Raw genomic sequence first — 24,201 nt, 5'->3', positions numbered from 1 at the left:
ATAATTCTATATAGAAAATAATTAGCCCAGCCGGTGTGGCTCAGTGGTTGAGCATCGACCCATGCACTAAGAGGTCGCCAGTTCGATTCCCGGTCAGGGCACATGCCCAGATTATGGGCCAAATCCCCAGTCAGGGCATAGAGGAGGCAGCCAATCAATGTTCCCTCTCATTGATGTGATGTTTCTATCTCTTTCTCCCTCTTTCTTCCTCTCTCTCTAATATTAAAAAGAAAAGAAAAGAATCATACCTAAATCATCACTAGAGTAGAACAAGACTAATGTAAGGGCAAGATACAACTACAAGTAAAGCATTTTTATCATGTACCTAATATATATTAAAAATTATATTTTATATTCAGTCAATAACAGTTTTTACTCAATTATTTTAAGTCATATTTAAGAGACCTATGACCTTGCTATGTGACACAGAACAAATTCTAAAATAATCATAATTCTAGTCTAAAATAACTCTAAATATAATCCTAGTGCATAAAGCTTATAATCAGATATACATTACATTACTAGGCTATGGCAACTAAAAATAGGAAACCAGGTTTAGCTAATAACTCTATGATGTACAATATTTAAAGGACACAAGGAAGGAACTCTCTTATTCTAGATAGAACAGGCAATATTTCAAATGAATAACAGGGACTAGGCTAGCAAGAGGGCTCTTAGTTGCTTAGATTTAATTCTTTCTTATGTACAAGCAAAATAAGAAATTTAGAAAACCAACTGATCATTTATTCTAAAGTCACAATCTGGCAAACTTCCTCAAAAGAAAGTAGACTTCAGGATATGAAGAGAGAAAAATGAGAACCTTAAGAAATTAAAGAAATAAAAAGGGAAGTGTTAAGAACACAGCTTGCTATGGAAATAAATATAAACTGCAAGTAAAAAATCTAATGGACAAGCTTCAATATCTAGGAGCCACTGTAATAAAATAAGTTTCTTATAATACAAACCATTCTCATCCCCCAAAAAAATGGAATTAAGACATTTTTAAATCTTCTGAGATCTATGAAGCTTAGTGTATCTATTCAAATAATTTTAAGAACTGAAATACTGCAAAATGCAAATTCTGTACTGTTCAGTCTCATGATGGGGCTTAGTATTTCTAGTGTGAGGGAGGAGGAAATGTGGAAGAGAAGGAAGGATATTAAACAGCTGTGTACCTTAGAGAAACTAATAGCTCACTCAATAGAAATGAATAAATCTGAATTAATTCATTCTATTTAAGAACTCACTACCTGGTCCTTTTCCCTCCCAGTAATGATATTAAGATGGTAATTAACTGTCATTTGAAAACCAAAAACAAAGTATGTAAAACCAATAGGAGTCTAAAGGTAAAAAGGAGGAAAACAGCCTCTGTTCATTTCATTGTGACCCCATACTGACCTGAGAGAGAGAGAGAGAGAGAGAGAGAGAGAGAGAGAGAGAGAGAGAGAACAAAAACAGCCAAAAGGAATCTGCCCAGGTCTCCTTGGATGAAGACAATCCAAAACCCCAAGGGGAAAATGAAAAAGAAAAGCAACACTTTCAAAACATTCAGGGATGTACTGAATTTACTCAATGTAGAATCTGATCATTAATAAATTCCTATTTTTGAATAAAAAAGTATCTTGAATAATTACTTTGCAACTATTAAGTGGGCACTACTTCTGTTTACTATTCCTAACAAACTACAGGAATGGTCCTTTTCTTATATTTCTCCAAGGTATACATCTAATTTATCCACAGACTCACCTCTGAAGAGGCACTCTTGGTGATCAGTTAACTCAACAGCAGTATTGAACTACAAATGACGTTTTCAAAGGCAAATGATTATGGGGAATCTCTGAATTCTGTGTTATTTGAACTCTTATTCTAGGCTCATTTTTCAGTTTCTATCAAATACCATATAAACTTCCATTCTCTTTGGAGACAAAGAACGCATCTCAGTAATGTAATTTTAATATCCACCTGAACAAGTCCTAAACCTGAATACCAAAGGGAAAGTTCTACCCTATTACTGAATCATATGCAATCATACAATGACTTCATATTACCATGCTTTCTTAGCTTAAACTTTTTAAATGTATAAATAAGTCACAATGAGAGTATGACAAATAATCTCTGGTACAAAATATGCCTTTTAAGAAGGGAAAATCTAAAATCCTCTATAATCAGTACACTACATAAAAAGTTATAATTAAAATGTATAAATGTATCGTTTCAATATTCGACTAAGCAAAATGCAACATTGTTAAGCCTATGGTTTAGGGTTTGTTGTAGACTGTTCAAAAGTGGTATTTGTGGGAAGAAGGAGTTTCCCCACTCTCCTCTTTAACAGTGTTAAAAATTCATATGGAAAAAATCTCATTCCTCCAATCACAACAATCTTAATGATTTAATGTGAAAAGTACTGTGGTTTCCTTTTAAGCTGTTTGATTTTAGGCTTGTCTGGCTAAGTACTTGGTTTATTGAAACTGTCACTACTCTCTCACTTATCAGTTGGCAGAGATATGAATTACTCTGTGGTATCTGCTAACCCCAGTTAGAAGATGTCATACTGTTTTCCTCCAGACACAGATCCTAGCTCCATATAGGTTAACTGACCTCATGTTGTGACCCTCATACCAGCATTCACAGGGTTCAGGTCATGACCTATGAATTAGCATCATGCAAGTAAGGGCCATACTCAGTTTCCCTTACAGAACTGAAGACATGAAAAAAAAGGAACTTCCTGTGCCTTTCCTGATTTGGTTTTCAGTGTGCTAAGCAGCTGTCTCTCAGATCTAAATGAAGACAATCAGGTTACCTGCACTCTCTCATATTTCAAATAAAAGAAAGAAGGAAAAGAAAATGAATTCCCTTCTATGAAAATTTATATGGCATACATTTATTCACATCAAAGGGATATTAAAAACCAGCATTTGAAAACAATTTTACTCATGTTCTCAACAAAAATTGATCCTGTTTTTAAAACAATTCTCCTTAAAAAACATTATCTATGCGTACCCACCCACAGGGCCTCCTGCTCCCATCATTACCAGGAAATCATCACTGTGGTGTCAAATGGGGTTGAGTTGGCATCTCACCTCTGCCTCACCAAACTATTCCATGGCTAATTGCAAGGATACACCTTTCTTAACCAATTTCTGCCACATCAAACCTAAGAACGTTAACTACAGGAGATTTCTTCATCAGAAAATTGTGCAGAGTAGATTCCGAATATGCTTTTTAATTTTTTTCTCAGCAGGGGGAGCTAGCACTCTCATCTTGAAAGTCTAAGTATACAAGTCAGATATTTAAATTTTGATTCCAACTATAACATTTCAGTATGTGTTAGATTATCCTATTGAAAATTTCCACAAGGAAAAAATAATTTCAACTTTGACAAACTTGAAAATTTACCTTTGTCTTGAAATTCCTGAAGATAGCTGCAAAATAAAAAAGAGCATTATATTTTAAAACAAGGACTGACAAATCAAAACAAGGTCTATAAGTGACAGTAATTCAAAACTATTTTAAAATGTATATTATAAACATATATTTAGAGGAAAAAAACTACCTCCTATCCTCAAATGACAATTCCAAAAGTTTTATGGATTTATACTAAAACTATGTTTAAAGACCTAAGTTACAGTAGTAAAATCAGAACATATCTATAATATCTATAATTTATATTTATTCATTTCAGTATCTGGAGGTTATTTTCCATATTTATATTAAAATTCTCAACCTATGTTTTATCATTTAAAACAAATATATCCTTGCCTAATAAAAAGTTTAATTTTGTATGTAGAATGCTTAGAAAAATACATATTCAAGAACCTTTACAAAAAAGGGGGGCATTACGATAACCATGTCCACTTCTAAAAGTTGTTATAGTGAAAATATATATTGTCCTTTAAAAATACTCAGCAGCAATTAAATTACATTAAAATTGTAATTCAATGATAATTATTTATTAAAACATTAATTACAAAGTTGAAGCTAAATAAAAAAAAATAGTAATAAAAGGCAAGTAAGTGACTTACATAGATTTTACATCTTTTATCTTCTTAATAAGAGATTCTCTCTTTTCCTTTGCTTTCTTGGATAAATTTTCCCCTCTCAGTATGTCTGCTACAAATGTTTCAACATCTAAACCATAAAATATAAGAAACAGGACACAAATTGTAAGAAAGAATCATTTTTTTGTGAAGACAAATAGGACAATGATTGTTTCTACCCATAAGTGTTAATATCTGTACAATCTGTTACAGTTATTTATCAATCCAAAGCATAACAGTTGAAGTATGTTTCAAATACTAAGTTGGACAAATTTGTTCACCACTTAGCTAATAAAATTTGTATGCTCTACTTATGCTTAGCACAGCAAATGCTCTTTGGATGTTTGGCATCATTAAACCAGGAAGAAGCACACAAGTTTTAATAAACTATGGTGCCCCATAAAACAAATTCTCTCATATAAAAGCAAGCACAGAGCTTTTATGCATGTGTTACTACCATTTTATAGTATTTTGTGAGTTCCTGTAGGAATAGGTCATTCACAATGTTATATAAGTATAAGCTAATGTCTCTGGCAAGGGCTGTTTGTCCCATTGTAATCTATTTTCAGGTGTTTATTGCCTTAAAAGAAAAATAAATAAATCCTCTTTTCTAGCCAAGATTCCCAATATTAAACCCTCCTCCTTCCCACCTGCCCCTCCCACTCTGGCTAGCCACTCTCAAATAAAAAGATAATCAATTGTGTGGTTTTGTGTGTTCCAGCTTCTTGCCTTGGTATTACCACCTGAAAATATTTCTTTAAATAAAGGAACAAGTAACAACAATAGATTCATCCACTATTTTAAAATATAGTAACTTACAGATAATATTTCTATGACCTCATATAACATTTCCAGATAGCCTCTTTTTTAAAAAGTTCAGTAACCCTTCTAAATTATTCTGCTATCTCGTTCTTTCTAATATAAAATCCCAACAAATCCTTACTGATATAATTTTATAATAGTTCCATTCTTATTGTTCATGAAATATTGTACAACTTTAATTTTATGTACAGAATTTCAAATCTCACTTTTAGATCTTTAATACAAAGGATACTATTAAAATTTGGCAAGTAGGTCTGACTGCAAACCATCCATATTTCATATGGAAGATGTGTGCATGTTTTCCTTTCTTTTTACTTAGCTACTTTATCTCCTAACTCACACTGATAAAAAGATAGTATCAAAGCATACATTATTACATGTATTAATTCAAAGCAGTACAAGAGTCTTTCAACTGTACTTACAATTAACAATTTAAAGCCTAGTATTTGAGATAGAATATAATTAATTTTAATTCCTGATTACAAAAGTATCTTGAGCCAATGAGCAAAGTTGATTAAACTGTTATTCTATACATTCACAATAAGAGTATAAAGGTAATTTTGCCCTAAATCAATATGTAAAATAGGTGACAAGTGAAAGAATTAAAATTTAATCTTGATACATATTTTTAAAATAGCCTTCTGGCTTTAATGTTAAGAGTAAGTATCAAAACAAAATGAAAGCAGTGTCACGGCTTCACTTTCTTTGAGCTGTCCATACTTTTGAAGAGGACACAGAGACATAGCCCAGTACCAGTGCAAATTAGACCCAGACTTCCAAAGTGAGTTCAAAACAATAAAACATTTTTTAAAGTGCTCTCCTCTAAACTCTTTAAATTTTGTATCCAGAGGAGCAAACAACCTTTGGACAGTCAGATATTACCTGAAATGGAAACCATCATTGGCTTCTCTGAGATGTTTACAATAAACCTACTACTAAGAAAGTGGAACAAGGGAAGGAGCAGCATCTCTACTGATTCTTCCAACCCGGCTCAGTACTTGGGAGAATCACAGGCACGATGATTGGTGAATAGTCTGCTTAATGTTACTTTCACTCAGTGTTTGTCTTTAATTCCCTCATCCACGAGTATTTAATTGCCTATTTTACATTTTCATTATACAATTCAAGTTTAAACAAACGGGATCTATTTTCTCTCTCCGGAAGCAATAACAGAACGAATTACAGCCCAAGAGTTATTTCTTTGAAAGGTCATTTCACTTCTATAAAAACAGAAAACATAAAAAGCTGAGATGCTCTATATAGTGTCTCCTAACACTCTCAAAAAATGTTTTTAAAATACCAATCCCTGCTACTACTTGAAGAGGAAATACTTGTTGAGAGAGTAGCCTGCAGGGGGGAAAAAAATCTATTTTGTTGTTTGTTTTTTTCTGGGGTGCTGGTGGGGGTGAGGGAGATTCAGAGATCGGGCAAGGGAGAAGATCTATATTTTTAAAGTAGTCTTAATGTATTTATTCCTAAACGTATCCCAGAAAAAGGGTTTAAGGCAACTAAAAAGGCTGATAAACATTAATCTTTTAAAATTACTTCTCAAAGGAGACGAGGAAAGCATAGAAACTGCTTTGCTGTTTTTCTTTTTTTAACAAATAAGAGCTTTAAAGTGGACGCGATTACTGTAGTAACCTTAAGTTTGTTGTTGCCCACTGATTGGTCAGGTTTTTAAGTCTTTGAAATCTGGGTGTTTTTTTCTTAAAAACCACACTGTGCCCACTTCTTCTGGAACCCAACGAAACCAGCCTCTCCGGGCAGAGGAGACTGGGCGCGGGGCCTGCGGCCGGTCCCAGGCTGAGAGCAGAGCGCCGCAAAGTTCCTGGGGCTTTTCTGGGAGATGCTTGGGCTCTGAGGCCCGCGACGTGCGACATTCGACACGCGGAGTGTTGAACCCCGGGGTCCCTGTCATCGGAGCTGTGAGAAGGCAGCCCTGGGCTTGGGGCAGCGCCTTCGCCAGACAAATGGGACTGGGTCTGCTGCGGCTTTGTGGTTCAGAGCCGGGGTAATATTTCAAAAGCGAGCTGTAAAGTCCTGGGCGAGTCAAGCGCTCCTCTGGCTGGTTGGAAGAGAGATCTGAAGCTTCTTATTGTGCTCGGAATAGCCCTGCAAACGGTAAACTGGGGAGCGCAGTGGCCCTCTTCGCCCTTCCTTCGGGATCGGGTCCCTGGGTTCATCTGCAGACTTCCCTGACTGCAGACTGCCTGTAATTCGGGGAACAGCCATAATTCGATTGCAAGAAAAGGTCAGCCTGCCTTCTCGCTCGCCTCTAGGCCTGGTGAGTTAGAATTCCTCTTCCTCGGAAGGAGGGGTCTCCCCTCGCGCGCACTGGCCGCCGCTGAACAGGAGAAACACGGTTCACCGAGGCATCCAACGCACCAGGTCTAACCCCCACCGTCCCCAGGCCCGCAGCCTGGTAGACTGCAGGTCAGTGCCCCGGACATCCCCAGAATTAGCCCCATCTCCATCAGCCTCTGCTCCCAAGTCATCACGGAGCAAAAAGTTATCCCAGGGAATGTAAATGTGGTGGTGATTTTTGTTCCTGTTACTCCTGGACACTGTCAAGAGTAAACCTTATCTCCCGGTAGCACTATAAAGATCTGGGGGAGAGGGCCTCTAAAAAGATCAGATTTACAGTCGCTCTGTAGATAAATGTTAAGGTCTGAAAACAAAACAGATGACATCATATCTTGGCTCAGCAATCCTTGAGAAGTGTAAGTTAGAAATCTCTCATCAGCCATCTCGACCCCTAAGAGGGAAACACTTAGCACACACCAAGTCACCAAATGGTACTCCAATTGTTCTTTTCCTTTTCTGCCACCTGAAGGGCTAGGACAGGTATCTAACATGCACACACAAGGGCTAACTGCTTTCTACCAACTTCTATACACAGTGGAAAGATGAAACCACACGAGGTTAAAACAGTCTTTAAATTCTTGCAAACAATAAAATAAACTGCAGGCTTCTTGAAGCTGAGAACACAGCAGTTTCCCACTCTTGAAGAAAGCTGATGTTTGACCACTTGCCTTTACCATCCTCTACCAGCAAACAGCCTGGAATATGACTTCTAGGCTAGAGGTTTTAAACTAGTCAAAAAGGTAATGCCTAGTGTCTTCTCTGGCCTGTCCCTCAATACCCAATACCTACCTGAGTAGACACACACACACACACACACACACACACACACACACAGCCTCTGTGATGATCTGAACTGTATGAGAGAGGGAGGCAAGAACTGAACTGAATCAACTACCATTTGCTCAGCCCCAGATCAATAAAATAAGTGTAAAACCAATCACACCACACCCCAAATGGCTTTACTACTTAATTCCACATCTTTCTCTATGAACTGGGCCAGGTTTCAGTTTGTATTCACTGAGGTGTTATCACTAAACTTAATGTGGTCAGGATTCCAGCCAAACTTTAAGCTGGCATCAGAACAAAAAGACATGCTTTTCTTCTCTGCTACAAGGGGATATGACTGACCAAACACACCTAAGGGTGAAAACATAAAAATTAAACTGGGCACATGTAGATCAATGGAGTCAAATGCCCAAAGTTGGAAAATGGTTAATTGAAAAGTTATTGATTGCTTTGATCAATGCCTTTCTCTTGATTACCTCGTACTTGTACAGGTTATAGTTGAACTGTGGACTTTTCTAACATGGAAGAAGAGGCATGAATAAGCACAGGAGTTCTCATAGAAAACATACCTGAGTCTTACAATCCTGTCATCTGATAACATTTTCAGAATTGGTTTTGGAGGCTAAATGATTGATTTTGATAGAAAACTGGGCTGTTGAAGGATAGAGATGAACATCTTCCACCTCTAAAAGATGACTCTTGATAAATAGCACCCTATAATAATCAAAATCTTTTTACCACGCATTTTCAAAGAAGCCACAGTGAATAACACATTAGTCTGAGATTTACACTATAGTCACTGTTAGGCAGCATCTATTATAGTGTGTTCAGTATGTGATTGAAAAAGAAATGTAAACTCAGTGGAATGAAAAAAATAGACTTGGCCTTAATTGAAAAAGACAAACTAAGTGAATAATGAGTATATAAAAACTAGCCTATGCCACTTTTATCACCCATATATGACACTTAATCTTAAATTTATGAGAGACAAAGGAACTGTGTTTCAAATCACTAGAGGCTTTTCCTACTCTGTTGTTTCTATCTTCTTTCTAGTAATGCGTTAGTGCTGATAATGTAGAGATAAACTCATTTGGAAATTTTTTATATACTTCTCATTTTTTAGTATATTAAGGTTGCCTTTTGTAAACAAGAAAGCCAGTGATAATTTGGATTGAGTAACTATAAAAACTGTGTCTTATTTAGTAACATGAAATGAAAATACTTCCAGTGGAATGCTATGTGGAAAACAAGCCAGCCCCAAAGATCCCACCACCCCAAGAAAAAGTAGGACATCATATGCTTAAGACAGGCAAATAATAACATCACATATTAATTTATCTGCTATTTGACTCATACAAGAAACTAAATTTCTGGTCCCTTGATTTACAAACACATTTTATTATTTCTAGAAGAGAATATCTTAGAGATGTTATAGACTGGTTTCATTTTGAGATAAAACATTCTCATATCAACTTTATGCTCGTTATTACAGCCAAAATGGGGCCAGCTTTTCTTGCTCTGTAGAAAAATCCAGGTGCTAAAGAAGTAGGTGACTATTGGTGACTCAGTAGGTGGCACTCTTCCCTTTACATACTCAGCCAATGCCCCGGAAGAAAGTTATGGAACACTAGATATACCATAAATAATTCTCATAAGAAAAATAAAGCCAAAATGTTGACCAAATTATAAACGGAACTTTGGAATGGTGGAAATCAAACCATACTATTTTCAGCGATGAAAAAAAATTCTGCCTCTATTTCAACTGAATTGCATTCCTTACTGAATGCCCCTAAAGGGATTATTGATTATAATTTGTGAAGGTTAAAAAAAAAAAAATGTTCTGGAGATCCCCAATAGGGGAAAATGCAGTATTTCAAGACTGCCAGATGAACAGAATCTCAAGGTCACTTTGCAGAAACCACATAGCCATTTTATTGTTTGCTTGGTTTAGTTTGGTTTTGATTTTTCAGGGTACTGATGACATCCACTATTTTCTTCTTTTAACATCAACATTGGTTTCATTTTCTAACTCAATATTAAGACACTAACATCTTCTTACAGCTTTCCTTTCTAAATGTGTTGTCCTAAAACATATGAATGAGACTTTCTGGTTGCAAACCACTAACACTCTAGTATTCAAAGGGTGATTAAACAAATGAAGGAGGTTGGGGGGCCAGTGGTTCCAGTTCCTCTCACTTTCCTGGCTGCCTGGAGGTAAAACTCACATAAATCAAGATTATTCTTGCTGTTAGTCCTAGTCAAAATATTTGGATGTAGGAGAAGATTAAATGGACAAGATTTGGGGTTATCCTTTGATTCTAATTATCCAGGCTAAACCTGTTCTTCCATTGTTGTGGGAAAAAATTACACACAATGCAATATACAGATCATGTATCATAGAAATGTACACCTGAAACCTATATAATCTTATTAACCAATGTCACCCAGTAAATTTAATTTTTAAAATTTTAATTTAATTTAAAAAAGAAAAAAATTTGAGATCACATGCATATGGCAGTTCAAAATTTGCTTTTAACAACAAAAATCTGTAAACATTTTTCCATTCATGAAACAAAAGAATAATAAAACACTTTTCTAAAAAGTATAGGATTTCAGGATTTAAATCATAGAAATATAAATAACTAACAATATAGCTACCTTTTCAAGAGTATCATTAAATGTGAGTTAAGAATGATAACATCTATGTGTTTTTGCATTTCCATAGAATTTTTTAAGGGGGAAGGAATGATAAGCGGGGGGGAGGGGAGCCTAAAACTGTTATAATCAAAAAGAAAAATAACAAGAAAGAAAATAATAAATTGATAAGAAAACATTTGAGCACCTACCTCTATCAAGCAGTTGAAATGTCAAACATTTAACACACATGACATATAATGATTTTAATAATAGACACATGAATACAAAGGAAAATGTCCAAACAATCTTATTTTGAAAGACATTATCTTTTGACTTTACATTCTTTTTTCTGAAGGCAAGGGATTTTAAACGCCTGAAAACTTTAGGTGCTTATTTTCTCTACCTTGGAATTCTAGCACAGTGCCTTGCATTCCAAGAGCTCTCAACTGTTAACTACAACCATCAATATCTCTGTTGTTAGTTTCAAATAATGAACTAATAAGCCAGTAATATCTCTACATTTCAAACCAATACCAAGTCTCCATCTACAGTTGTAGTAATTTTATATCTAACCATGTACTATTACCCAACACAAATCATCATGCACAATCCCAACAGACATTTTTTAGTGAAAAAACTGCTGAGAGCATTTATTCTTGAAAACTTCCCCAGCTCAAAAAAGATTTAAATTACAGTCAAATATAAAATGTTAAGTTTCTTTGAATAAGTTAAAAAAGAAAACAAAAACACTAGTTCACTTATTTCATTTCTTTAGAATATTTTTTTCCTCAGAGCCATGCATCTTCAAAAATATCTTCTGAAAAATAGTGTAAGCCATGTATAATCTCTGATTTTTAATGTTTTAATATTTCATGTGTTTTAATGTGTGATTTGCTTCAATAATATGAAATATTAGAAATGTCAATAAGATAACTTTTAAAATGCTGATTTCAGACTTTATGCAATTATATTATCTGACTAAAGAAAGAGATGACTAAAGTATACAGAAAGTTAGCATTGGCAGATAATTTAAATATTATGTAATTCTAAGCTTTTAATTAAATTACTCAAGTAAGGTCTACATGAGACACTTGTAATATATGGGGATCAGAGAATAGAGGGTCTCATAAACTATGTATCATACTATCTGCAAATGTATGATTATGGACCAAAATAGCAAACTGTCTATTGTGGGAGCTGTCAAGCTTTAAAACCATGCACCCAGAGGTCTGTACTTTATTGCTTAAATTAAAAAATTCATGCCTTTAAAAAGAAGGGAGGGGCTCAATTCTAGACCTGGAACATCCTGAAGATAGTAACATCTATTTTTTGGAGTAATCATAAATATTACTCTGATCTAGTTTTAAAATAAAACTCTAAACAATAATACTCTATACAATTCCAGCATTTTAACAAAAAATAATGTTAACTGTAATAATACAAAATAGTACTCCTATGAAAGTCTAATATATTGGAATAAAAGCTGTCTTTTCAGTTCTTTCAATATTTCCCTTAGTGGTACCTATTAATGACAACAAACATTTCTTAGAGTAAAATACTACCCCACCACAAATGCACTCATCACATTGTAATCATGTTCACACCAACTAAGTCTGCATCCATTGATTTTATTTTCTCTGTCATAGTCATGATGTGAACCACCAAAACAATATAACAGCACATCAGATTTGGTCTCATACTATAACTGTAGCTTCCTATTTTAAAAGTCACATTTTAGATATTGCTTTTTAAGAGTTAAAATAACCAACTTGTAACACAAGTATCGAAGAGAAATTCTTTTAATCCAGGATATTCATGACCAATATTGAAAGATAAATACTTAAGAGACAACTAAAGTAAAATGATCAAAATTCAATTTCCAGAATTCTGATGTATGCATGACAAAATGAATAAAGGTAAGGATTCCAGAGCATCAAGATAGGTAAGATTTGTGTTAGCCTAATATATTTTCTACCTTGTGCAGAGATATAAATTTTTCATTGGCCCTTAGTTACAATACACATCTTCATATTTAGTACACAGCCTTGAAGAACTGCATCTTTAACTTTAAGTAAGTTCCTATAAATGGTAAAACTGGAAAAGGGAAGATGAGGGTGCAAAGATGAAGTACTTTCATCGTGACACAGGAAGTTGGAGTTTAACACATCCTTCCTTTTTAATGTTACTCAAGCTGAAGACAAGTGGCCATTTGAGAATCAGGCCCTCTTTGAAAGTCTTAAATATGAGTGGACTGAATGTTCAAGTCCTCTTGGGAGTTAAAAAATGGGAGTTTTATAAATGACAAACCCTTCCATCCCATAATCCCTAACACCTGTAGCTCAGACATCTCTTTGTATCTTTACACCCTTCTGCTCCACTGACCAGGTCACCAAAGAACCAAAGAACAACTTCTTTGACTACTGATCCCTTCCCAGTTTTCACACTTGCATTTATATTCTTTCTCTTTCTCTTTCTTTCTCTCCTCTCTCTCCTCTCCCCTTCTCTCTCTCTCTCACACACACACATACACAGCGAATTTACGATGCATGCAGAATAAACTATCTATAAGGGCTTCCCCACCATCATAGCACCAAAATTCAACACACGCCCACTCCCTTTCTCAGCCCCACTCCCCACTCCCAGCCCCACTCCCACTGGCCAGGAGACGTGGGGAACCCGAGAAGGAGGGTAAAGACTGCAAGCTTCTGTCCCCGTCGGCTCGCCGTCCCCTCGCCCCCGCCCCGCAGAGTTATCCGCCCCCTTCCCGCTCTTTACCTGCCAACAGGTTCCTAATTTCCTCGGGGAGGGGATAGGGAGAGGAGGTGCTGTTGGGGTTGGGCATATTAGGGAGCGCGGGGCGTGCGGGGGAAGGATCTGTGCTGAAAGGGTAACCGACGGGCTGGGGTTGCGCAGCGACCTAGACTCTGGCTAGCGGTCCCGGTGAGCACAGCGGGGCTACGATTCCGGACACTGCCGGGCCGGGGCTCATAACAAGGAAGTCACTGAAGCCCAGCCAGCAGCTGCCGGACTCTCGGCCCAGCCCCGCCCGGCAGCTCAGGGCGGGGCGATAGGCGGGGCGGAGACCCGAAGGCCAGAGGTGTCCAACTGCGCATGTGTATCCCTCGGTTTTCCTAAGCTCCGAAAAGAGCCCCTGGACAGGCCACGCCCACCTCACGTCAGGGAGCGGGAGGAGGAGCGGCCGGTGGGAAGGGAGCGGACTAGGGCTGCATCACCTGATCCGGCGCCTGAAGCGGCTTGCCGCCATTTGTGTTACTGGTACTGCCAAAACTGCTGACCGTTTCCCCGGGGTCCCGAAAACCATGGTGTCCGTTGTGAGTCCAAGTTTCCCGATTGAGAAACCTTCTGGCCAACGGCCTGCGCCGTGGAGATTTAACACCTCGCCTAATAACGCGAAGGAATTTCCGACCGTCCAGAGCTGTTACGGCCTTCTTTGTCCGCTCGAGTGAAGGTAACGGTGTTCCCTCTTCCGCCAGTCCTCCCTGAGAAGCCAGTCCAGAGAGCTACCTGATTGGCTCTTACGTTACTTTTCTACCTGACTGGGATTCTCGGGGTGCCTGACTGCCCCTCCTGCGAACCAAGAGTGGGGGATTCTAGTCACTGTTCTTTTGAGTTAAAAAAAGAGAAAAGAAAGCTAAATAGACATAGATACCATTGTCCATTTACAAGCATTAAATTGCTGGTGATTAGAATTATAAAATCTATTCACTCCAACCTGATTTTTGGTCAACAAATATCTATTGAGTGTCTTCTATCTGTAAACCTTCTTTCAAGGTTTTCTCTAAGACCCCAGAAGACTCGTTCTGGTGCCGTGTGTGTGTGTGTGTGTGTGTGTGTGTGTGTGTGTGTGTAAAATACATATATATTTATATTTCTTCTGATAGGAACTGCCATGGCAAAGCCCTCTCCTAGATGATACTATTTTGAAAATGTATCGTGCCTCCAAGCACAACGTAAATTGTTTATTCCTCTAACATCTAACCCCTGACTAGATAATTGGCCCTTAAACTTTAGTTTGCATTGGAACCACAGAGAGAAACAATTACAATGCAGATTCTGAAGTCTCACTCCTACAGATTCTGATTCAGTCGGTTTGCACTAGGACCTGATTATTTGCATTTTTTAAACAAGCTTTCTAGGTGGTTCTAATGCTAGGCATCCTGAGATTGTATTTTGAGAATCATAGGGCACAAAATTTGTCATAACTCATCCCCACTTGGAACCCTAGACCTGACATAGAATACTAGCTCTACTAATATGTCATACAAAATGTTCTCAGACAGTAACAGTAAAAAAATTAAATAGTCAAATGCATTGACAGTTTGATATAATTTTCTAAGAGATATACCACTCACTAACTGTAAAATGAAAAATTAAGGACATTTTGGAGTCTTCTCAAAATAAAACAAAAAACAAGACCAAAAATTGAAGTAAAACATTCAAAATAACAACAAAAAAGACACCCCCAAAACAAACCCATTTTCTAAAATGGAAATCGAAATTCTACTCAGATTTAGACATGTGAAAAATTATAGAAAGAGTGCTGAAAATGAGAATTCTTTTTGGTGGAGGTAATGGTGAGTAAATCATTTTACAACACTGGTCCTCCAACTTTGAAGAATTAAGAATTCCTTTTTTTTTAAATGTTTTTATTGATTTTTTAGAGAGAAAGATAGAGACATTGATGTGAGAGAGTTACATCAAGCAGCTGCCTCCTGTATACCTCCCACTGGGGATCTAGCCTGCAACCCCGGCATGTGCCCTGATCAGGAATCAAACCGGTATCTCTCAGTCCAGGGGATGACACTTAATCCACTGAGCCACACTAGCCAGGCAAGAATTATTATTCTTAAACTACAAAATTACCTTTCTTCCTAAAGAAGGAAGAAACTATTTTATAGACATTTTATTTTAGTGAGGACTCTTCTTCCCTTTATAGTTATCCCACATAAATTTTTGTTTTGTCACATTTCTTTTATTAAACTAGGCCTCTAAATGTTCCTATCCTTTGTTTCCTTCTGATAGACCTGACCAGATTTTTTTTTTTAATTCTTGTGTCTCATTCATTTATTACTCAACTCATTCCACAAAGGAATTGAGGTGATTTACTCTTGTATCAAACAGACAGCTTTTGGGAGTGTATCAAATGGACAGTGTCTACACTGCTCATTATGACAAGTCATTCTTGTTACTGAGAGACAGGAAACTATTAAGATTGCCTTAAAATATATAGCATCTTGTAGTCCAAATAAAAAAGGCAATAACAGAAAATGGACTTTTTGTATGAAACACATTTCCCCTATTTAGGAAACCATTCTCAGACACAGCTTCGTGATGGATTCACTTGGGCAATGCTTTGTATACTCTATCATTTTTACTGTTTATTGTTAAAGTTACTGAAATTGATTATAAGACAGAAAGAGAAATAAACAGAGACTAGGAAAATATATTCTTATTTCTCTTGTTTCCATAACAAAATCTAGGAAGGAAATCAAATCATACTTTACATTTCTTAAACTAGTCATATTAGACAAAAATGAATAGTAAGTGGAACTTTAAATCTCAACCCAAGAGAAGCAGCAGCTGCCCTACCATTCTGCAAAGACTAGGCTCTAAGAAAATCTTATGATCTGTCTTCTGAAAAGTAAATCCTCCAGTTCAAAGAGGTATATATATATATATATATATATATATATATATATACACACACACACACACACACACACATATACACACACAGTCATGCATCACTTAACAGTGGGAATACGTTCTGAGAAATGTGTTTTTAGGCAATTTCATCGTGTGAACATCACAGAATACACTTACACAAACCTAGATGTTATAGCCTACTACACACCTAGAATACATGGTATACCACTGTCTGTGTAGTCCACTGTTGACCAAAATTTCATTATGTAGCACATGACTGTATATCTCCATATAACTAAAGCTAACCCCCTTCCTTACATCTTTCAGATTTAGCTTAGCTGCCCAGCTGGTGTGGCTCAGTGATTGAGCACCCATGCACCAAGAGATCGCCAGTTCGATTCCTGGTCAGGGCACATGCCTGGGTTGTGGGCCTGTTCCCCAGTGAGGGGCATGCAGGAGGTGGCCAATTGATGTTCTTTCTCATCGATGTTTCTCTCTCTCTCTCCCTCACCTTTCCTCTCTCTCTAAAAATCAATAAAGAAAAAAATATATTTTAATTTAGCTTAGCTGAATAAATATTTGCCCACAGGCCCAGGTTTAAAAGAAGCTTAATGAGCATTGAAAAAAAACAACAGTGAGCTAAAACACAATTTACTTTTCTCTGCTGCTCTTATCTTCCTTTTGTTTGGCTTTCATAGGCCTGTGGAAGAAACACTTAGGTATTGTATTCGTTATCTGCTGCTGCATAACAAAACTTAGCTTAAACCAAACAGTATCTCAGTTTCTGATGGTTAGGAATTCATGAGCAGTTTAGCTAAATGGCTCTGATTCTGAGTCTCCCATGAGGTTACAGTCAAACTGTAGGCTAGGTTGCAGTCTTCTGAAGACTTGACCATAGCTAAAGGATCAGCTTTTTTTTTTTTTTAATTAATTAATTTATTTTTGTTACAGATGTTTCTCCTTTTTCCCCCACTGATACCCCCCTGCCCACCCTCCCCACCCTGTCCCCAGCTTTGTTGTCCATGTCCATTGTTCATGCATACATACATATAAGTTCAGTGGTTTATCTCTCCCCCCCCCTCTTCTGGGGATTGTCAGTCTGTACCCCACTTCCATATCTCTAGGACTACCCCATTCCTCAGACTGTTATGTTCATTATATTCCACAAATAAGTGAGATCATGTGATATTTGTCTTTCTCTGCTTGTCTTGTTTCGCTTAGGATAATACTCTCCAGGTCCCTTCATGTGGTCTCAAAGGATAAAAGATCTTTCTTTCTTACCGTTGCATAGTACTCCATTGTGTATATGTACCACTGCTTTTTTATCCATTTGTCTACTGATGGACATTTGGGCTATTTCCAGATCATAGCTATTGTAAATAGTGCTGCTATGAACATGAAGGTACATATATTCTTTCTGATTGGTGTTTCAGGCTTCTTCGGATATATTTCTAGACGTGGGATCACTAGGTCAAATGGCAGTTCAATTTTTAATTTTTTGAGGTAACACCATATTGTTTTCCATTGTGGCTGCACCAGTCTGCATTCCCACCAGCAGTGTGCTAGAGTCCCCTTTTCTCCACACCCTCGCCAACACTTGTTGTTTGATGATGCTAAAGGATCAGCTTTAAAGAAAGCTCACCCACAAAACTGTTCCTCACTACATGAACTCCATAGGGCTGCCTGAGTGTCCTCTTAACATAACAACGGGCTTCCCCTAGTGCAAGTGATCCAAGAGAGACCATGACTAAGACAGAAGCTGCAAGGTCTTCATGACTTGATATCAAAAGTAGCATAACTTTACTTCTACCATATTCTATTGGTTACACAGACCTGGTACATAGAGGGAAAGAACTACACAGGTTATGAGTACCAGGAGGTAAGAATCACTAAGGCCATATTGAAAGCTGGCTACCATAATCTGCCCTCTGGCCCCTAATCATTCACATTTCTCCCAGTGAAAAATAAGACCATCTCCTCCAAAAACCACCCATGAAGTTTCATCTCGTTACAAAGTCTCATCAGCTCAAAGTACAGACATTTAAATCAAATCCAGATATGGATGATGCTTCTTTTTTTTTTTTTTTTTTTTTTTTTATCCTCACCCGAGGACATTTTTCCATTTTTTGTTCAGGTAGAGTGGGAGGGAGAGAGAGGAACAGAGAGAGAGAGAGAAACATCGATGTGAAAGGAACACATCGAGTGGCTGCCACCCGCACAACCGACCAGGGCCGGGGACAAACTGCAACCGAGGTACATGCCCTTAGCGGGAACCGAACCCGGGTCTCTCAGGACCGCAGGCCGACGCTCTAACCGCTGAACCAAACCGGCCGGGGCTGGATGATGCTTCTTAAATACAGCTCCTTGAGTATAGTTCTCTTGATCTAAAGACCTATGAAGTAAAAAGATAAGTTATCTGCTCCCTCATATAACATACAATGGTGGGACAGGCACAAGATAACCACTATAGACATTCCTGTTCAAAAGGGGTGGGGACAATAAGAAGTATACAAAGATCACTAGTTAATAGCAATTATACAATTCAACCAGGAAAATGTGGTAAGTTCCTTGGTTACAACAGTCTTACTCCCACCTGGAATAACCTCAAGGATCTTGGTTCTGCCCTCTCATTCATCCTCTCTTTTCCAAGAAAGGTAGCCTATGTTTTCAGTTGTATAATTTTCTCAACCTTCTTTTCATTTTATACTGTCACTATGCCAATCTGTATCTGAGTTAAATCAGAGAATTAAAACCCCTGGATGAAGATAGAAATAGGGACAGATATAATATAAAGGAACGTGTTACAGAGATTAGACCCAACACAGTTGTGGAAGGTGGTTAAACTGATGTTGGAGCTTCAAGTCCACAAAGCAGAGTCTGTAAGGGACAATGGCAAAGATTTGTGACAAGCTGGAACACAGAAGCACAGCATCCCAAGCCAGTGAGGTGAGCTAGTAGATAAGCAACAATGTGAATCACATGTGAGCTACAAAATATGACGTGAATCAAACGTAAACTGCAAAAGTGACTGCTGCTTCACTTCTGCAAATCTCACAAAATCTCTTTGTGGCCCACCCTAACCAGAAACAAAAAAGGGAAATCCTGGAAATATAAATTGACAACTTGCAAAGCCATGGAGCATACACACCTGTACTATGATAAGAGAGAGGGTTAGACAGAAGAAGCAATTCTTTCTCTTTTGCTCTCCATCTCATTTGCATATATACAAACATACCCAGGTATTCTGCTGCTCTGGCCAATCATTTACATATAAGAAAAATAAGCAATTTAAATTCTTAAATTTGAGTTCTTAAGATGCTGTATGTCTGTAGGATTCTACAAATTAGGACTAAGGTAAGGGGAAGCTGTTCATCCCATTTCAGACTTTTCAAAGCTACCTGGTTCTCTTTCCAGGTAACAGCCCTCTTTTACCTTTAACTGAAATTAATTTTCCCTATCCAGACTTGAAATGGTCAGAGACTGCACCATTGTAAGGTCAACCCTGATGATAACTTGGCCCTGACCTTATACCCTACTTCTAGCAACCGAGTTTCTCCTACCTGGGTTCTGAGACCAAGTCTTTTTACCTTGCCTACTTTTAGTAAAAGGACATATTTGTTTTTATTACTTCTAGCTCTCTTGGACTATGGCTCTGCCTTACTCTGGTAGGGTTGATTTATAGGCTGGTGTTATATTCTAGATGGAACTCCAGAGAATGGATGGACCCAAATCCTTGTCTTGCATCCTACTAATCAGGCTTGGTCCCAGAGTATGTGCACTAGAAACATGCCAGGAAAATTCTCATTCTTTATTTCTATATAAAATTGAATGCAGAAGATAGGAGAGGTGTAGGAGGGGGGAGGAAGGGATCAATGGGGGGAAATACTTGCAACAATACTTATAATAAAGATTAAAAATAAATAAATCAAATTGAATGCAGAGCCCCTCCCTCTCCATGTAAACGTTTTACTACTTTGTGGTTTGGTGAAGTTACCTTGAACTGGGAGGATGTACGTAAAAAGACAAGAACTTTTGATTCTCCACTTTTTTTTTTTTTTCCCATCAAAATCTCTACTTTCTACCTCAGAAGCCCAATTTAGTGACCTTGAAGATACCCTTTTATTCTTGGCTCATAACAGACTTCAAAAGAGTTATCCTTGAGTTTAACCTAATATGTAATGTGCAAGGTCACTGGTATAATTTAAGCCTCGCCAGTCCACCCAACTCCCAAGGATAAACATGACCTGTACTCCCTGAAATTCTGTCGGGAGACTTAGAAGAGTAGATGGGTAACTATCTCCCTTTGCACCTCAGTCTAGATTGGTTTGAGAAGTCAGGTCTTCTAATACCTGCATTAAGCCCATATGGATTTGGGTGAAAGATAACTGAGACAGTATTTTGGAATTCAGAACACCTTGAGAGAAGGCAGGCTATATGGACTTTTCAGTGAATGGTTTCAGGACTAGCCATGTAAAGCAAGCAAGATGTTCATGGGTATGTTTTATGCTCTGTGCCTTCATCTTTCTTTAGGATAGCTCTGGCCCCACAACATACTAACAACCTTTAATGAGAAGATAGTCTTCTAGAAGAATGAAATTGAATAGCATGACTGCCTTATTAATTAAACTTTGGAGGACTCATATTTGAGCTTTGAATCAAATGGCTCCATGTGAACTATTCACTCAATTTTCCCTATCCTTACCCATATTAATTATTTTTGTTACAGGAATTTTATTTTATTTTTGTTTTGTAGTTATTGTTAAAAACATGAATTTAGATGAGACAATTTTCTAATATACTTCTACAGATTGTTTTATAGCTAAAGTGGCAGAGGTGTTAGAGCATTAAATAATTAGAAACAGGCCTGGGTTTTTTCTCTATGTAAAGACAAAACAGAAAACTGTGACCAGTGTCTTCCTCTTATTATAATACAGCTATTCTCACAAGGCAATGTAAAATACCAAACTGTCTGCAGCAACAGTAATTCAGTGGGTTTGCCCCTAATATATTCATGAAGGGCTTTGATGGATTTGATAACCATAAGCAGCTGTTAACATTAAATTGCCATTTAATTTTTTTCAGTGACTTTCAAAGTTGTCAATATTAAACAGTAGTGTTTTACAAATGACTACTTTAAGACCAATAAGAGTAAAATTAAATAAAATTTAAAAGGGCCAACAAAATTCTTCCTTTTTTTCTATAGTGTCCCACTACTAAGCAAAGAAACAGAAAACATTTTTACGGGACTTTAAGCACTGCCTTGAATATTTGCCTATAATTTGCATTGTAATGTTATTATACTCAGAAATTCTTCCATTCCTTCCCCTTCCCATTCCCACCCCTATTTAATTTTTGTCCTTTTTTATATATCTCAGCTCTAGTTGGAAAAAAAAAAAAACTAATCTGGAAAACTGCTGGGTAGGTCCACTTAAGTATAAACAACCTTAACTAATGACAAAAAAAATTAAGTCCATTTGTCCTCATTCCTCTACAAGCAGCTGAGGCATGTGGTTTGTTTTATTTTTTTTATTTTATTGATTCTTCCAGTTTTAATGAGATGTAATTGACATAGAATATTGTATAGGTTTAAATTGTACAATGTTATGATTTGACATACATATATTATGCAGAATGTTTACCACAATAATGTTAGTTAACACATGGAGCCATGTGCTTCTTAATGATCTCGGCACACCAGAAAAAAAAGCAGTGGACCAAAATAAAGTCTTAGGTTCTGTGCTGATACTTTTCTCTTCAAGAATTAAATAAGCCCTGGCCGGTTTGGCTCAGCGGTTAGATCGTTGGCCTGCAGTCCAGAGAGACCTGGGTTCGGTTCCCGCTTAGGGCACGTACCTCGGTTGCAGTTTGTCCCCGGCCCTGGTTGGGTCGTGCGGATGGCAGCCACTCCATGTGTCCCTTTCACGTCAATGTTTCTCTCTCTCTCGCTCTGTCTGAATAAAAAATGGAAAAATGTCCTCAGGTGAGTATAAAAAAAAAAAAAGAATTAAATAAGAACACAGAAGTAGGGTTCAGACTGACAAGCCTCACAGGAGGAGGGCGGGGATGGGGGGAGGGAAGAGATAAACCAAAGAACTTATGCATATAAGCATAACCAGTGGACATAGACAACAATGCTGGCAGGGCAGGGATGGGAGAAGGGTGTCAATGGGGGGAAAAGGAGAAACATCTGTAACAAAAATAAATTGATTTTAAAAAGAATTAAATAAGAACTCTAGCTCTTATTTAATGTTATTTGCTCAGCTGAGGAAATAAACTTGATCTATTATATTTTATGTTTTTTAAAAAATCTTATTTTCTTTACTGATTTGAGACAGAGAGGAAGGGAGAGGGAGATAGAAACATTGATGAGAGAACATCGATTGGCCACTTCCTGCATGCCCCCCAACTGAGGATTGGGCCCACAACCTGAGCACGTGCCCTCACCGGGTATTGAACTGGCGACCGCTGAGCCACACTGGCTGGGCTACTCTTTATGTTTCAAAAAATGTAAATACAACACTGAACCAGTGAAATGTGCTTTTTGAAAATGGAAGTAAACATTTTCAAAAACTATATAATAATAAAATTTTTCAACATTTTTAATGTGGTCTGTTAATAATTGCTTATAGAATAGATGCAATTCAGCCAGGACTGAAGCAAGAGCCTGGACATGCAGTAATTCAATGCGTGATTAATAAAAGGTAAATATGCCCGGCTGGTGTGACTCAGTGGTTGAGCATCCACTCATGCACCAGGAAGTCACTGGTTCGATTCCTGGTCGGGGCACATGTCAAGGTTGTAGGCCAAATCCCCAATGTGGGGCATGCAGGAGGCAGCAAATTGATGTTCTCTCTCATTGATGTTTCTCTCTCTCTCTCTTCCTCTGTCTCTAAAATCAATAAAGAAGAAAAAAAGAAAAGTAAATATTAACTCAAAAGTTTAAATAGGAAAGACTGAGAAGATAGGAACATTATATATAGGGAGACTATTATTTATACTTATATAGATAAAATATATAGAGTATTATACATAAATGTGTATCAAATCTATGTTCAATCCCGTTTCATAATACAATTTTACCTTCATCCCCAACAGCATAATTTTATGACACTTTTCCTTGATAAACTAGATTTTAATTCTTCCCCTTTTGTTTTTTACATATTGAATGACTACTTTAATGTGATCTTATGGATTAAATTTTGCTAAGCAAAGGAAGTCAGTGCTGTTGACAAATTATGACAATTTCTGGACTGCCACAGACATGTCTATGGCACAATGAAGGACATCAAGAGTTACATAATTTACCATACTGATGAGCTCTGCTGTCCGTCAGTCGTTTGTTCAACATTCTGAAGACACATTACTGTCTGTTGGGACCTTGCTTCCTCATTTTAGCTCTAGGCTTTGATCTGAAAGCACTGTGCCTTCTCCAAGAACCACACATTAGAAGAAACAGCACTGGCAAACCTACTCCTTTCCAGCTAGCTTGCTTTATATTTCTATGAGTATTTGGTTTTATTTTTTTAGTAGCCTTTTTATTTTTTTCTTAGAGGTAAAAGAAGTATTATATTTGTATACAGTGGTCAAAATGCATACTTTTTTAAAATCTGGAAAAATTACTTTCACTTGGTGGAGCACAAAAAGGAAAATCCTGAAGCATCCCCAAAGTATATGCTTTTATTGTAGTACTTAACTACTACACAGTAGAAGAGGCTATGCCTCATTTTTATATTTTCAAATAAAATATAGCTGTGTACTTCCTGGGGAGCAATGTTCATATGAAACATTTTAAAGGGAAATATTTGTTTTTTTTCCAAAGTGAAAAGCACACTGCCCACATTAACTAACCTGAGGAAAATACTTTTGTTTAAGCTTTTCTATATAAAAA

At 37.2% G+C, this 24,201-nt stretch overlaps 1 protein-coding gene across 1 annotated transcript in view; it reads right to left on the bottom strand.

Moving 5' to 3' along the window:
• The window catches only part of SKAP2 (src kinase associated phosphoprotein 2), a 179,748-nt gene extending 166,100 nt beyond the window's left edge, over positions 1-13,648 (bottom strand). The window contains exons 1-3 of the mRNA XM_036247317.1: positions 13,422-13,648; positions 4,023-4,128; positions 3,397-3,422 (exon numbers count right to left, since the gene is read on the bottom strand). Coding sequence (XP_036103210.1) covers positions 3,397-3,422; positions 4,023-4,128; positions 13,422-13,488 — 199 coding nt within the window. The 5' untranslated portion in view covers positions 13,489-13,648. The remainder of the gene's footprint in view (positions 1-3,396; positions 3,423-4,022; positions 4,129-13,421) is intronic.
• Positions 13,649-24,201: the final 10,553 nt, after the last annotated feature.

Source organism: Molossus molossus, unplaced genomic scaffold (genome assembly GCF_014108415.1).
Source record: "Molossus molossus isolate mMolMol1 unplaced genomic scaffold, mMolMol1.p scaffold_m16_p_7, whole genome shotgun sequence".
In the NCBI taxonomy this organism is placed as follows: Eukaryota; Metazoa; Chordata; class Mammalia; order Chiroptera; family Molossidae; genus Molossus; species Molossus molossus.
The sequence above is the reverse complement of the archived record's forward strand: the minus strand, read 5'-3'. Positions and strand labels throughout refer to the sequence as shown.